We start from the raw sequence: 17,320 nt of genomic DNA, 5'->3' as shown, positions 1-17,320 counted from the left end.
CAAAATCTCCAGCAGGGAGATCAAGAAGCTGACATATTTTAAGCTCCTTAGGTGACTCTAATGGGCAAACAGGTGGAATGACAACTGGATATGGTAACTCCTACTAAAGTCCCTTCATTGATTCCGTGTGAGGGGGGGTGAGGTGTGATACCTCCGCAGCTCAGCCGCTGGGAGGAGAGCCATCCCCCCTTCACCTGGCATCCCTTCCATCTGAAGAATCCCCACAGAGGGGAAAGGAACTGAACACAAAACTGCCTTCTTAATGGGTATTTATTTTACTGTTTTCTTTCCTTTCAAAGAATCTACTGGGACTACCCCAAGCATTGACATCAGATCTGCTTTCAAGAGAAGGTAACTTCAAAAGGGGAATCTAGGTAGCTTTTGTATCACATGAAAGTGGAAGATTTTCAAAACGCACTTTCCCTTCCCCCACACTCTATATTCCAAATGAGATCAACTCTTTTCACTGAAGTCAAACATGCTAAGTATTCAAAAGTTAGTGTTCAAGAGAAGCTGTGGGTTTAATATGCCAACTCGTGTATATGCTGATCATTTTTTAGACTATTCTTGTTATAGGAAGATCCCATTTTACGGGTCTATGAGGCTTCTTCCTTAATTGCATTATTTTCTACCAAATGGCCCACAAAAATTATAACAATACACATCTCATACAGCATCAGTTAAGTGATATCAGAAAACTTATGTTGCCTTTTATCTAGAAATCACGTATGGAGCAATTAAACCATGTGCCCAGGAAACTGCAATTAAGTAGCTACTTACTGAAGTTAGTGCTATTTAAATGTGGAATTATCCTAAATGAAAGACCACTGAGTCTGCTGGAATAAAGAACATTGTAGAAAGGCAAAATATAGATACTTAATTGATTTATTTTGCAACTGCCAAGGCTGAAATATCAGGGGGTCAAAGAAGAAAAATGAAAAGAATTTTCTAGCCTATGAGAAATGTGACTAGCCTTTTCCTGCCATTTTTTTATGCTCTGTACTTAATTCTTCCAAAATAAAAATTCATTCATGAGAGCAAATGTTTTGTTCTTCTTAAGACAGAATCCACATAACAGTGTTGTTGGATAAGGAAAGTCTTCTGAAACTAGCATAAAACAACGATTTACTCTGTTAATAAAAGTCATAGTTCCCTCCTAAATTATGAACAAATGAAAACTGTAATTACTTTTAAAAGATATTTAATACTTCCTGATCAGTCAATTGTATTTTTTAAGTCATAACTTTCAAAATCTCTTACCTTCCCTTCACCCCACGTTCAGCAAATGCATAGATCTAAAACTACATTCATCTTATGTATAAGCCTATTTTAAGAGAGGAAGACGTAATCTACTAAGTTTTGGGCTTTAAGAGAATAGAAATGTGTTTATGTCAAAAGGTCTTCTCCAAATATGTGCTATTAGAGAAATTTTGAAAACACACGATTTGAGCTCAATTCTTATAACTTACGTGTTATACACGCTGTTTTTAAACCCACAGACTCTTTTCTTAGAAACCATAACTAACATTTGTAAAAGAGCAGGAAACAAAATCTTCATTAAGAAATTAAACACGTAAGTAAATATGTAGTGCCATTTAAATGTCAGTTCCATAGCTTCTATTATATTTAGAGTTTATATGAAATCGTGAAGGTGGCTGCATGCCTAAATTAAGATGCATTTCTCTATAGGAAAGCACTTTTAAAAACTCCTAGTAAAGGGCTCAACAATTCCAAGACAAATTTTTGGAAAATACATTTTAAAAGGTATAAATATTAATAAGAAAATGAAAAGCTTATAATCCTTTCTCTTTAAAAGAGAAAGGAATGCATCTTTTAAAAAGCTCTGCACTAGGGCTTCCCTGGTGGTGCAGGGGTTAAGAATCTGCCTGCCAATGCAGGGGACACGGGTTCGAGCCCTGGTCCGGGAAGATCCCACATGCCGTGGAGCAACTAAGCCCGTGAGCCACAGCTACTGAGCCTGTGCTCTAGAGCCCGGGAGCCACAACTACTGAGCCCGTGTGCCACAACTACTGAAGCCCACACACCTAGAGCCCGTGCTCCGTAACAAGAGAAGCCACCGCAGTGAGAAGCCCGCACACTGCAACAAAATGGTAGCCCCCGCTCACTGCATCTAGAGAAAGCCCGCACGCAGCAACGAAAATCCAGTGCAGCCAAAAATAAGTAAATAAAATAAATAAATTTAAAATAAAATAAAATAAAATAAAGTTGCCCTTCTTAAGTCATTGCTGCAGAAGTTTTCCCTGGAAACCTGAACAAGTACCACCTTAAACGCCCACCTCTCCCAACACAAGAGTCATTAAAAAAAAAAAAAAAAAAAAGCTCTGCACTAGCTCCATTTTTGTTATGTTGGTATCACATTATCTGATTAATCTATTGATGGACACAAAGAGGTTACCTTTAAATATAAGTTTGGTACTTATATATTTGACACTGGTACACTTCGTCCTCCAAGCCAATCTCTGTCTGACATGAATAACAGAGATCAGCAAAAGTCCTTTGCTTTTTACACAGGTATGTTTCCAGCGCCCCCAACTTGCAAAAACAAAGTACTTTGTGTTGCTTGGCTTAAGTGCATTTGTGTTCCTCTGTTTGAACACAAATCCAAGCAGTTCTATATATGCAATCTACAAAAATGTGCCTTCCGAAATCGTAGAGTAACACAAGCTCCTCATGTTTACTTTTCCACAAGTACATTCTCCAAAACTTACAATGTCACTTGTGTGAAAAGAAAGTGTTTGTGTTGGTTTAGTCCTGTGACTTGTGTGCTAGTACAAAATTGCATATACGTTATATGTAGAGTGTTTGGGGGAAACTGTTGTGTACGTGTCTCAGCATTAAACCCGGATTTGCTTTTCTTTTGTTAATGACAGTGGAGAAGGTCAAGAGGATGCAGGGGAACTTGACTTTAGTGGTCTCCTGAAACGTAGGTGAGAATCCAGTGATGGAGTGAGGCGCTTTGGCCTGGAAATCTTTTAGATACCCACTCAGAGGAGTCAAGTTTAAAGTAGATGTTTTTCAAAGAATTTCTCATTTCTTAAAATGCGTTTTGCTTATGGAATACTATAACAGCGTTGACTAAGAAAGAGACAGAGAAACAACTGCATACTAATCTGTTAAAGATTTTAGCTGATGCTTCTACTTTCTTTTTAAATGTTTCGTGAGTCTTCACATACTTTCTTAGAAGGGGATGAGGAAATCTGAAAACTGAGACAGAGACTTAAATACCTGAATACTTTTTATTTCTCTCATGATTTCTATTATTTCAATCATGATTCCTTGTCATGATTGAATAAATAAAGCCTCCATTCTTCTGCTTTTGATATTTGACTGAAAAATCAATTTCAAAATTTTGGTAGAAGTCTTTTGGTAGAAGTCTCAGCAAGTATATATATATATATATATATATATATACTTTAACATAGTAGTGGTGATTTACTATATTTCATCAAATCTAAGACACCATTCATGTTAATATATACCTGTATTTTATAAATCACTAAGCAATGAAAAAAAATTGCTCCAAATTGTTTATTATGACATACTATTGACTATAAGGTACATCCTTATTTCAGAGATGTTTAAAATGTCCAAAAATGTGCATTTTTAGACAAGATAAAATATAGTAGTAAAATGGAGATGTGTTTAGTATTATCACTCACACTCCCTTAACTTTGTACTCTCTGGCAATAAAATTTATAGATTTTCATTATGGATGTTTAGTATACAACCATTTTATAGAATTTCTGCCCATAAATATGCATATACATAATCATAAATATACTATATTATATATATGTTATATATAAAGATATACATATCTAGATATTTACTATAGCACAGAAGCAACAAAAAGAAAATGACTTTTGCTGGGATTGTGTTTATCAACCAAACTTGTGAATAAACAGTAAAACTATAACTCTAAATGAATGATATATAATATTGATATGTTTTCATTTAGCATTTTAGATTCACTTTTTATTATTTTTACTGCTTTCTATGGTTACTAAAAAATCGTAAGTATAGAAAGAAATGCTTCAAAACAAATTACAAATAGTAATAAATGGGCTTGTGTTCATTCTCAGTTTAGTTGGATGGCTTTATTCAAGTCCCTGTGAATGAAAAATTCACCCCCAGCTCTAAACATTTAGGTTGAGAACAGAAATATTAACAGGTGCCATTTATTAATAATCAGATGGATATTAGCCGATCAATAGACTTTGGCAGAATCAAAAACATTTTTCCTTCTCTGGATACTTCAAATAATCATTAGTCTCAATAATATTTATTAATTCCCCAGATGTATTTAAAGCAATAGTATATGAAGTGACCTTAAGTGAGCCTCACTCTTCCTGTTCTACAGGTGAGAAACCAAAGACCAGAGATGTTGAGTGACTTACCCCAAGTCACACAGCTAGTTAGAGGAAGGGCAGGGACCTAAATCCAAGTTTCCCTTTTCTGAGTCAGCACATTTCCTGTGACTCCACATAAGAAACACCACTCTGAATCTGCCTCAGAAGTTGGCGCCTCGGACATTTATAGCACAAATTGAAACTTTAGGAAGACAAGAGAGGTTTTTTGGTTTTGGGGGTTTTTTTTCCTGCATTTACTCAACCAGGAAAATACTAAATGCTCTCTTTGTGTAGAATATAATAGTAGGTGATGTGAGGAAAAGAAATCCAGTGCCTTCCAGCACTTGGCACGTAGAAAGAGATAGATACATATTTGTGGAAAGGAAAAGGTAGTGGTTAAAACATGGATTTGAGTCTCAACTCTCCCATTTACTAATTACTGTGCATGACTTTGGTCAAATTATATGTCCTCCCTGAGACTTGTTTTCCACCTCTGTAAATGTGGAGAATAAAACTACTTAAGAGAATTATTGTGAGAATTAAGTTAAATGTAAAAGGCCTGGCTCGTACAGGTGTCAAATAAATATCCACTTCCCCCCAAAATGTGACATTTTCCCTTGAAGAATTTATATTAGTAAAGTGACAAAATACACATACACACACACACACACAATCAATCAATAAAAATGTAATACAGTAGATTATTAGGTGCCAAGTCTGATTAAAAGGAAAAAGAAAGAAAAAAGAACAGACTAGTTCTGCCAGTAGTTTGCAGAGTAAAAGAAATCTAATTAATGGTCAAAATGACTAAAGAAAAAAAAATTACTAGAAAAAAATGGGCAGTCAACATGTCTCCAGTTCTCATTTTCTTTACATCCCCTAATTATTATTTTGACTCATAATTAGATTGTTGTTATCATAAGACTATATTCATTTAATGTACTATATACTAGTCCACCAGTATAACTTTAGAAATCATTGTGTTTTCCTACTAACTTGTGAATTGCATGTGTTTTCATTGTGGTAATGACATGTGGTTACCATTTCTACTCCTCCAAGAGTCTGTGGCAAAATCCCTATGAGTATAAATATCATTACAACCAACATCTTTATACAACGAAAGATCTCCCTGCCCTGAACAAAGTCAGCCTATTTCAAATAGACATTAGATAAATGACAGACAGTCTTTTGGGCAGTATCTTGTTATGGGACTTGACCTATATAAATACTTAAAAGTTTATTCTACATAAAATTTCTATAACTGCTTTATATTTCACTAGGAGTGTCAAGTTATAGAAATTTCGATGTAGATGGAAGTACTGTAACTGTTATATAGGTCTATCCCCATGCTTGGAAAGGAATCAGTAGTGCCTATAGAAATCTGGCTTTTTCTCCCTACTGAAGCTTAATGTAGCCATGCAGATAGGGTCATGTGCAGCTACCACAGTAAGTATAGATGCATTCTGAATGAGTAAAGGAGATGCTACAGATGGCAGCCTTGACCTCACGTTCCAGTACAAAATAATGAATCCATCTCCTTGCAATTTGGGATTCAGTGAAGTGATGGAGAAGAAAGGAAGAAGGAAGAGGCAAGAGGTCATTGGTGTTTGTATTAGGATTAAGGTCGTAGTAGAGTGGGGTGTATTTTGGTGTTTTAATGAGAAAAAAATGGTGAGGATGATTGGTTTTATGAATCTACCAACAAAAGTGACTCCAGAAACACACTGAAAGTGATGATCTTTATTACTGGCTTCCTCATATAAACATTCACCTCATTCATCTAGGTATATCTCAGTGTTTGATTTGTGCCTCTTGTTATCTATTTTAATCTAGTTTGATATCTTTAAATCTTTTCATCAATGTCAGGAGGACACTTGAAATGTGTATGTAATTCTTCTGGGTTGAGATACAAATTGAACACAATGTAGTATGGCATAATTTTACAATGTGGGGACTCAGGCTAATGTGACAAAAATAGAGCAATAATAAAGTGGATTGAGGAAAGACCCACAGAGAATATATACATATATACACACATACACATTTTAATTGCAATTCTCCAAGACTTCCTACAAAATATTTAAATGTTATATTTGAAATTTAGACTGCTTTCAGACAGTAGATATAGTAGATCAGGCAAATTATTACCAATATTTCAACTTCAGGACAATTTTCTTAAGCTTTTCAATTTCCCCATGTTAATAGAGGGTGTAATTACCATTTCAGTGAAATGAAGATACTAGTTGTGTCTTGAGTCTTTAAGAGGCACATTTTCCTAATGATGTTGCTAGTCCTTCCCACAAAGGTTACTGATGGACCAATGACCTCTCACTTCCTTCCATTTCCCAGATTTGCCTCAGCATCCTCTACTGGGCAAAAGACTTACACAACAATGGAAATTAGATATGCAGAAGTCATCCTTGCCTAATGCCACCCTAAACTCTATGTTCATATTTATATTCTCCTCCCCTTCCTATGATTACAACCCAGTCTTTCCTCAAGAAATTCTGAAGCAGGTGTAATTAATTGGACAATGCAAACATATGCAACTCATTATTTGCTAACATGATAGCATGAATCTGTTTTCATACTGATGTTTAAGATGTGTTGACCAGTTTTCCTGGAAAAATCATATCCAAACCAGCATTATTCACAGTAAGCAGTCACTATAACATTTCCAAATTAACCTTAGTTGATAAAAAGAGTCAACTAAGCTTAAACAAAATTAGGACTACTTAGCTAGGGAAGGAAATCAATTTGAATTATATTTTGCATTTATACTGTCTCTTTCCCTAAAAGTGTTTATTCCTGAGTTTTGTTTCATTTTTTGGTTTTAAAATACAGACAAGTGTATGTACTTTAAATCATATATATGTGTGTATATATATTAGTTATATATGTTCTTTATATGTTATTTTGCCAGTGATCAAAATTGAGTCATAATTTTGATAATTACGCTAAGAAATTACTTTCGCCTTGTTCATGGAACGCTTAATGACTTGCTTTACAGTTTCACATTTATATTTTCATGATTCATACCCAACCTGCTTCCAAAAAAGTTCAAGACAATACCTTAAGATGAAATACGAGAGATTTCTGGATCTCATTCTCTTGTTTTACTCTGACAATTTAGAAAAAAATAGTTTTCTCTTAAAAAGAATTATGTATACACAAAAATCATATGAAAAACAACCAAACCAAAACCAAAACAAAAACAAACGCTTAGTCACAGTTTCAAATGTTTTTTGTATTAACAAACAGCAAAAATGGTTAATGTACACATTTACTAACATGGTAGGAAAAATGCTATTTGCAAAATCCGAAGATTTGAAATACTGTATTTGTACCATCTCCATATAGAGCTAGGGTATGCACGCCAATGAAGGTAGAAAGAGAGCGTTGTTCTTTCACAGACCAACACCTAAAATCTTCTAGTTCTTAATCCTTATTTCAATATCGATATCCTAGATGAAAACATTTAAGTTCCTTAAAATCTCACCTCCTATTTAGACTTGCAAGTTGAAAATAAGTAAAAATATCTTAAGGATATTTCCTGGTATCCTCCTCTCCCCCTAATATTGTGTTTTTAACTAGGATAAACGAGAGCGTTAATGTAAGTAAGTGCACGTATCTGATCTTTGACTCTCTGGAAGTTTCCCTGAGACTTCAGGCAAAGTACACTTTCCCCTCGGCTTTAAGGACTCAGGCTTTAAACAGAGCTTGTAGCACTGACCCGAAATATCAGTGCCATACTCCGACCTTCCTTGTCTTTAAGGGCCAGTGGGCAGCTATTAAACTAGGCAATGGTTCTCCCCGGTTAGGGAGGTGAAGCAGCAGGAGGAAGTGCCTGAGGTGGACGTGTGGGAGCTGCTGAAGAATGCGAAACCCAGCGAGTACGAGAAGATCGCCTTCCAGTACGGCATCACTGACCTGCGCGGGATGCTCAAGCGGCTCAAGCGCATGCGCAGAGTGGAGAAGAAGAGCGCAGGTGAGCACCCCTGGGGGAGATCTTAATCCTTGCTATTTCCTACTGGGTTTGGGGACGGACTAGTTGGGGTGGAATCTGCAGGGGTTACTCTTCTCTTGGTTAACTTGACTTCAGGTGAGGTAGTTTACTGCCCCGCACATCGCACAGGCTAAGCGGGTAGCAGACAGCTGCTGAAGGTTTAAGGTAACAGAAGGTGCATTACAGTGACACATACAATGTATTATATAATGGAATATTAAACATTCCCGCTGTTACTGGGAATTTCTCAGCGGCCCCTTTCTCCAGCCTCTGCATCTCTCCCTCACTCTCAAATTCCTGATTCTTATTTAGGCAGAGTAGATTCTCTGTTTCTTTGTTTTACTGTTATATTCTTCCACCCATTTGATGAGGCATGGGGAATTCACTTCTCACACCCGATATGGTTACGCAAGTGTTTAGACATGCCAATATTTGGGCAAGTTTCCACAGTACAAAAACTTTGATAAGCCTACTATTTCAGTCAGTCAAAGGCATTCCATTTAAGCTCACGAGTCATCGAAAGTATCTCATAAATTATATGATAAAAAACTGTGACATAGATGTACACAGATAATCCCAATGATCCTGATAATAATCATATTAGGAGAATGAGCATGTTCTTCAAGTCCAAATTTCATTTGGATACTTTATATCATACATTCCCTGAAGAATGAAGGTAATCATTTTTGAAGCCTCTTCAATAATTCTTTTCTTATGTTTCTTCCAAAAGCATGTGGAGTCTCTTTACATTTTTAAACCATCTTATTGTTTATAAATCGATGCAGACTCCTAAAATATAAGGGATAATTTGGAAGGTTCCTAATTCTTTCTTCTTCAGTCTCAATTTTTTATTTAGCTTTAGGTTCTCATACATATATTGACTATTTAAATTCATAGTATATGCATGTGAACATAGTTTTGCTTCTTCTCTCTTCCAGCTTTTGCAAAAATTCTCGATCCTGCATATCAGGTTGATAAAGGAGGCAGGGTAAGATTTGCTGTGGAACTGGCGGATCCAAAGTTGGAGGTGAAATGGTATAAAAATGGTCAAGAAATTCGACCCAGTACAAAGTAAGTGGAATTTGCGAATAATCAGTGGTAACTATACAAATCAAAGAGTAATTTGACTTAATTTTCTATGCCTAAAAGCACTTTTTAGTTATACCTGTATGATACAAAATCATATAGAGGGACATGTATTTTGGAACCATCAAAATTATAGTACTATATAAATTAAACCCTGTTTTATGTTTTAATCCTATACAAACTATTTCAAGTGATTCCTAACTATGGATTTGTGTCACTGTAGGTTATATGTGATTACTTCAGAGCATTGCCAAACTTCTCCCAGTATTTTTAAAATCAAATTTTGAAAAAAATTGAAATCTATATTTGATATACCAGCTGGGAATCACACCTTATAATTAGATAACTTTTGTTTTTCCAGAGTAGCATCTAAAGCCTGTGTTTTATTGTTTTTTGGGCCTTTCCCAAATGAAGGAAACAGACTAATCCCTGATATCTGATGGTATCGCTAGTCTATTATGAAACTACTTTACAGAGATCCTTCTCAGTCTGAGAGATTTTCAACTCCAATATATATTTTGTAACTTAACAGGAGCCACTTGCATATTTATAAAAGACTTTAATCCTGAATATCTGTCACTTCTGTGGTACAATTAGCTGGATTCCAATTTCTTAATGTGGTCATGCTCTCAGAGTGACTTTGTGATAATAATGTTTATATCTGGTAAAAATCCCTTGAAGACAGCCTGAATTTACCAAAAACATAACTTTACTTGGTTATCTTTATCTAGAAAATTGTTGCTTAGTGTTTTGTTCTTGAAGTCTTCAAGTTGAGAATTTCCCAAATGAGAACTTTTTCTTTAGTCCGTTATGATGCCCTAATATACCCATCCATAATCTAGGTCACAGATAATCAAATTTTGCAATCTTCTTAGATTTCAGGTTTTTGTTTCCAAACACTCAACTTCTTTCTTAGTAGATGGTAACTGTGATATGATAACACTAGTTCTTAAGCTCATTTAAGAGAATATCACATTCTATAGAATTCACCATTTATGTTAATGGTTAAGTTCATATTATTGCTTAAATTGTATAATCATTTATTCACCCAATAAAATCTGTCTCACTGGGCTAGCAAGGAGTGAAATCAATGAATCAATGAAAAAGATCGTCTCTGTCCCTCTATAAAGTAGATGAATTGCTCATTTTTTAAAATGTACAGAGTTAAAAATCTTAGCCAACCCTATTTTCCAACAATAGGTTCATTGGCAAATATGTGAGTACTGATTTATATTTGAAATGAAAAACATACATAAAAGAAAATGACAAATATTATGTGTAAATATGCATATGTGTTACATTACATGTTATAAAGATAGAAATTGGTTTCATGTTTGATGTTTATTAAACTATGTAAGACATGGCTACATAAATTACAGATCAAAATTACTATTTCTGACTTTCAAATATTACCGAATTATAAGCCAAATTTGCTGGCAATAAAGAAAAGAATAAAATCAAGTTCACGGACTCTGTTTATCTTCCTTCTGTTTAAAACAGATACATCTTTGAACATAAAGGATGTGAAAGAATCATGTTTATCAATAACTGTGTGCTAACAGATGATTCAGAGTATTATGTGACAGCTGGTGAAGACAAATGCTCCACTGAGCTCTTTGTGAGAGGTAAAGTGAAATTCCTTACTGTAGCCAGCAAGAGCCAACAGCTCTCCTTCTCTCAGGGGTAATAATCAAAATGGAAATGATGAAGTGAGCTTTTGAGCTCCAGAGCAGAGACGGTAGTACCTCTAGAGATGGTTTATCTTGGGTGTTAGACTGGCTCTGGATTAAAGCCTCTCTGTACTGGCAGTTATTGTGTATCCTAATTAATCTTCAGGTTTGTTGAAGACTAGAAAAGCCATGGGGAGAAAAAAACTGCTGAGTAAAAGTGCCTTGTAGTTTTGGCTCAAGCAAGCAGTATTTTGCCATATAATTGTTCTCGTGATAACTTCTGAAACCCAATAAAGTCTACTGGATAACCATTTAACACACTCAGCTGATCACAAATAGATTTCCCTTGAAACAGCTTCATTAGTAAAGGGCATCAATCGTTGACACTGAGATCACTGAAGACCATCATTTACTAAGACATTGTGAAAGAGCTGGAGGGTGTCAATGAAGCCATGAATCACTTATTTTCTTTATGAGGACCTATGATTAAGGCAGCTCTGTAATCTTGAACATCAACTATACTTCAATTAAAAAATTTTGTAAAAAGACAATTCTGCAATCTCTATCATCCGTCTAGAACCAGAAGTAGAGAATTTTAGTGTTATAGGTTCTCCTTCCCCAGAAACGCCTGCCATCTGGTATCTTATTTGCCAAAAGAAGGATATCTGATACAATGTGTCTGCTCTCTAAAACAATAATTTATTTGATTTGAAGAGTTCTTAGAAAATTGGAAAAACGTACCCAGGGTTGCCAGCTATTTATTTTGCCATGAAAAAATCATAAAAAACCTACCTACTACCTACCACCATCTAACCATGGCTCTATGATGGATGATACTTTCTTATTGTTGGTTTTTCATCTGTGAACAAACCCAGGGTCACAAGGCAGGTTTTTGGACATTTAATGATTCTGATTTTCCTTTTTTTCACACTAGAGCCTCCAGTTTTAGTGACCAAACAGCTGGAAGATACAAGAGCGTACTGTGGGGACAGAGTGGAATTAGAATGTGAGGTGTCTGAAGATGATGCCCATGTAAAATGGTAAATAGCTTTCCTGAGGTCTGTCCTTTTTTTTTTGGCTGTGTTGGGTCTTTGTTGCTGCACGCAGGCTTTCTCTATTTGCGGCGAGCAGGGACTACTCTTCATTGCGGTGTGCGGGCTTCTCATGGCGGTGGCTTCTCTTGCTGAGGAGCACGGGCTCTAGGCGCGCAGACTTCAGTAGTTGTGGCTTGCAGGCTCAGTAGTTGTGGCTCGCAGCCTCTAGAGCGCAGGCTCAATAGTTGTGGCGCACGGGCTTAGTTGCTCCGCGGCATGTGGGATCTTCCGGGACCAGGGCTCGGACCCATGTCCCCTGCATTGGCAGGCAGATTCTTAACCACTGCGCCACCAGGGAAGTCCCTGTGCATTTTTAATAGACAAAAAAAGTACCTTCATAGTTTGGAGAACAGGAAATTGCATTTACAGATATGAAAAGGATCTCAACCTCATTCGTGTTAGAAGAAGTTTTAACTAAAACTATACTAAGATACTGGGGTTTTTTTTCACCTGTGAAACAGAAAACTGAAAAAAGATCTAGAAATCTATATTGGTAAGGATATAGGGAAATAGGCACTTACTAATAAATGGATGGCTCAAGGTTCTCCAGGTCTATTTGACTCCAAAGCCCATGGGTGCTCTATACCATGCTTACTCTCACTATGCCATACTGGCAAGTTACATGGAAAATATACTTTTCTTCAAAAAAAAAGAAAAAGAAAATATACTTTTTTCATGTTATTCCTAGTAACTTTATTGCTACAGTATCTCAGAAAAATACTTTAGACTGAGAATTACCAATTACTTTAACATTTCTTAAAAATAAAAAGCGTAGTTTTGGGGTCAGATGGGAGGTGTTTTCTCAAGTTCTCTGTGAGTAACCTCAAAATTAAAGACTAGACGATTCGGAATCTTAAAATCTTAATTGAGAAACAGAGTAAATTATGCAGCAGGAATCTCTAGTAATTGGTACGAATAGATTGTTCATTCTAATCTAGAATCACAATTGTCTTTAAAGTGTATTAAAATGATACTCTTACTAGTGTGCATCAAGAGCCCAAACATAGGTAATATCCGCTGTTAGCATCTTTATCTGATTGATCTTAAATGGAAAGAGTGAGCTTATGTTTTTAATGTCATTTTTCAGGCAATACTTGTTACAATATTAATCTATTGATACATTGATCCATACATTCTTTAATTCAACAAAAAGTTCTTGAGTGTCTGGTACCTGTCTCCTGAAGGATCTTTTATAAAACTTTTTTTTAATAATCTATTTTAACTCAGGTTTAAGAATGGTGAGGAAATCATCCCTGGTCCAAGATCAAGATACTACATTAAAGTTGATGGCAAAAAACACATTTTGGTCATAGACGAAGCAACAAAGGCTGATACTGCAGAATATTCTGTAATGACAACAGGAGGGCAGTCATCCGCTAAACTTAGCATTGACTGTAAGTAAGACTTCCTTGGATGTCTTCCAAGCTGTTTTACTAGTGTGTTGTGTTTGTTAATTCAGTTTTAGGAGAGTTTCAATCTATTTGACTTCTACTTGTGGCAATTTTCAATATGTAAAATTAGATTCCATTCCAGCTGAGTGTCTATGTCATATCAATCAGGGTCTCTAAGAACTTACTACTCAGTTTAATAGTAGAATACCAATATTGGGAAGGAAGTATAAAAATCACCTGCCAGAGAAGTTACCCAAATGGTTAAGAAATATTTCAATCCCCAAACCATATAAATAGATGATAAATACTTAGATATGATATCAAATCCTGATATCCTGTTTGCTTAATCCTTTGGTGACCTTTGGTTTGGTGAACTTGCTATCTCTTCAATAAACATTCAACATTCTTCAATTACATTTGGGCTGAGAAGTTGCTCAAACTAATGGGCCTCAACTGAGAAGACTAAGAGCTAATTTGCCGATATGCTTTATTTTTTTTAAACAATTTTTTAAAAGATTTTTTTTGATGTGGACCATTTTTTTTTAAGTCATTATTGAATTTGTTACAATATTGCTTCTGTTTTTTATGTTTTGGTTTTTTGGTTGTGAGACATGTAGGATCTTAGCTCCCCAACCAGGGATCGAACCTGCACCCCTTGCATCGGAAGGCAAAGTCTTAACCACTGGACCACCAGGGAAGTCCCCCGATATGCTTTAGAGGCGTGAAAGAATTCATGTCCTTTCCCAAATACCCACTAACGGTAGTCAGCTCTTAATGGCAGAGTCTGTCCCTTCCAGTTAGCTATGAAAATTGGAATAGCGAACTTCACAAGAAGATCGGTAATACATGCAGAGCAGAAACCCTGCTTCCTTATTTCTTTCTAAGTCCAGTTGCAATTCATATGATTATTGAATTATTTGGAAGTAATCGCAATACACTGCTTATGTTTTGTGGAATGATGGCCATTGTAGTGTAATATCAAAAAGTTTTTTCAACCATAGGCAGATCCTTATCTGATATTTGTATCCATTTAAAACAATTACAGTCAGTCCTGCTATAATGTAACATATGCATTTCTAAAAATTACTGTGCGGTACAAAATCATGCAATAAAAATCATAGGGCTAATGGGGAAAGTGGGGTTAAGGACACAACACTCAACAATTTTGTCAGGGACACATTTTTTAAAAAATAAAATGATAAGAACCTAATAAGAAAAAAACAGTAGTACAGTTTTACAGATGTTAAATGGTTAATAAATACTACAATAAGTATGGCACTTTACCTTGAAAAAGACCTGAAATTTGCTTGTGGAAGTGGTATCAGAAGTGTTGCAGTTTGTGAGCTATTGTGAAGTAGTGGAAGGAGGTTATTTGAAAGTGGATGGAGAGCTGTCATCTCGGATGTGCATGGATCTCAGATGCGCATGGATGTGGCTCATTTAACGTGGGTGAACTAAAGTAGCTGGTCGATGTCTGAGGTGTATGTGTGCGCTCTGTGCAGTCCTACCTGACTCAGTTCAGCTGGGTGCCGTTTTCTGGATTCACCTAGTCCTTCTCATGAATAAAATCATGCATAATCAAACGTGAAATGTGTGTTATGCTCTAATTGTCCCCAAATATTTCAACTGCATTGAACAAATTCTCATTTTCAAAACAAGCATTATAGTGAAACTGTACCATTGTGAAATGACACCGTCTTGGCCTGTCTGGAATTTAGATTTGGCACTTAATAACCATCTATTATTTCTGCAGTAAAACCTCTGAAGATATTGACACCTCTGACTGATCAGACTGTAAATCTTGGAAAAGAAATCTGCTTGAAGTGTGAAATATCTGAAAACTTATCAGGAAAATGGACTAAAAATGGCCTACCCATTCAGGAGTCTGACCGTCTAAAGATTGTTCACAGGGGAAGGTAAGTAAGCTAGGGTGGTCCCTAAGTGAGGGCTGGTCCCCATCTTCACTTCTTCTGCTTCCTAAATTACATGATTGGTAAGGATGTTTGGAGAGTACTCATAGGGAGAGGCTCTATTTCCAGTTCTTTGCTTTCAAATAGCAAGACTATGTGAGTTCTCTGTTGTACATCATGTCCTACCTGTGATCCTGTACCTGTACCTTACAGTGAGGTGCTGTGTTATTTCAAAACCCATTGACTGAGTCTTTCCATATAAACATGAGCTTAGAGGAATGATACTGTATTCTAGTTGAGGAACTGGTTGAATTGGATTCACTGTCCCTGGTTGAATTGGATTCACTGTCCCTTCATATGACCTTTCCACAGTTTTTTTTGCTGAGGGGGGGACGGTTTGCATAATATTCCTAGAATCTAACAAAGATGTAGGACAAGAGTTCTTAAACTAGGATCCATGGATTTTTAGGAGACTGTGAATGAACTTCAGGGGCCCCCACAAATCCTTTGAAATTGTAAGCAAGTTCTGTGTGTGCAAAAATACTTGTTTTTCTCCAGATTGAGGAGCCATAGTGTCCATCAGATATTCACTGGCTCATGATGCCAATAAAGTTAAGAACTATTGCTCTTATGCCAATACTTTATAATAACTATAAATGGAGTATAACCTTTAAAAATTGTGAATCACTATGTTGTATACCTGAAATATATAATAATGTACGTCAACTATACCTCAACTTTTTTTAAAAAAAGAACTATTGCTCTTAGGTTTGCATAAAAAGCCAAAGTCAGGTTATTCTTGGTAATTTCTTGAATCTTAAAATATGGCATCAGTGAGGTGTTATCTTCTATCCTTTTTTAAGCTATGAGATTTTAAAAAGGCACAAGAGATTCTTGCATAGTAAGCAGGCTGTATTTGTAGAGATAGTTTCATATAGCGCAAAATAAATACTGAATGTGGATCAATAAATAGGATAATTAAGGCATCACATTATTCTCAGTCTCTCTCCAGGCTGCACTAAACAAGTTAAGATAAAACCAAGTGTCTCCTCAGTTTGGGTCCTACACAGTCTAAATCTTTGCAAAGTCTTAGAAATATGTTTTTTCATTTCCTTAGAATCCACAAATTAGTGGTAACCAATGCTCTCGTTGAGGATGAAGGTGATTATGTATTTGCACCAGATGCCTACTCTCTTATTTTGCCTGCCAAAGTTCATGTTATTGGTGAGTAGATAAAAGAAATCATTGCAGAGTTATGTTCTTGTTTTTCTGGTTTTGCTTACCTTGGAATTATATTCAAAATATGATATTTAAAGAAAAATACATGAATTGGTAGTAATCACTGATCATAATAGTTGATTCTTAAGAGGTCTTAACAATGAAGTAGTTTTGCAAGGTACCAGGCACCAACTACTTTGACTCTGCTTATATCCTTTTTGACCAGATAAAATATTGGTTACTACCAATGTTTAACACTAGCCGAGTACTAACCCAGATAATCTCATGGAAATAACCGTCTGATAACAAAGGCCACGGTTAATATTCCAGATCCTCCAAAGATCAACCTGGATGGTCTTGATGCTGACAATACAGTGACAGTAATTGCAGGAAACAAGCTTCGTCTAGAGATTCCCATCAGTGGAGAACCACCTCCTAAAGCCATTTGGAGCCGAGCAGATAAGGTTTGTTCTACACACACACACACACACACACACACACACACAAACACACACACAGCCTACCTTACTCCCTGCTTCCCATGAGTCACATGAAAGAAGGCAGCAAATAAATGT

General features: G+C 36.0%; 1 protein-coding gene across 14 annotated transcripts in view; it reads left to right on the top strand.

The window, feature by feature from the left end:
- Positions 1-17,320, top strand: part of MYBPC1 (myosin binding protein C1) — a 94,733-nt gene that overhangs the window by 42,854 nt on the left and 34,559 nt on the right. For 9 of the 14 annotated variants that reach the window (XM_057557113.1, XM_007165803.3, XM_057557107.1 and 6 more), the window contains 10 exons: positions 300-351; positions 2,892-2,948; positions 8,192-8,358; positions 9,315-9,447; positions 10,963-11,087; positions 12,067-12,172; positions 13,454-13,620; positions 15,371-15,533; positions 16,645-16,751; positions 17,076-17,209. In XM_057557113.1, coding sequence (XP_057413096.1) covers positions 300-351; positions 2,892-2,948; positions 8,192-8,358; positions 9,315-9,447; positions 10,963-11,087; positions 12,067-12,172; positions 13,454-13,620; positions 15,371-15,533; positions 16,645-16,751; positions 17,076-17,209 — 1,211 coding nt within the window. The remainder of the gene's footprint in view (positions 1-299; positions 352-2,891; positions 2,949-8,191; positions 8,359-9,314; positions 9,448-10,962; positions 11,088-12,066; positions 12,173-13,453; positions 13,621-15,370; positions 15,534-16,644; positions 16,752-17,075; positions 17,210-17,320) is intronic. The other 5 variants (XM_057557117.1, XM_057557112.1, XM_057557108.1 and 2 more) reach the window with 1 other exon arrangement.

This window comes from Balaenoptera acutorostrata, chromosome 11 (assembly GCF_949987535.1).
Source record: "Balaenoptera acutorostrata chromosome 11, mBalAcu1.1, whole genome shotgun sequence".
Lineage (NCBI taxonomy): Eukaryota > Metazoa > Chordata > Mammalia > Artiodactyla > Balaenopteridae > Balaenoptera > Balaenoptera acutorostrata.
Note: the sequence above shows the minus strand (reverse complement) of the source record. Positions and strands in the feature narration are given on the sequence as shown.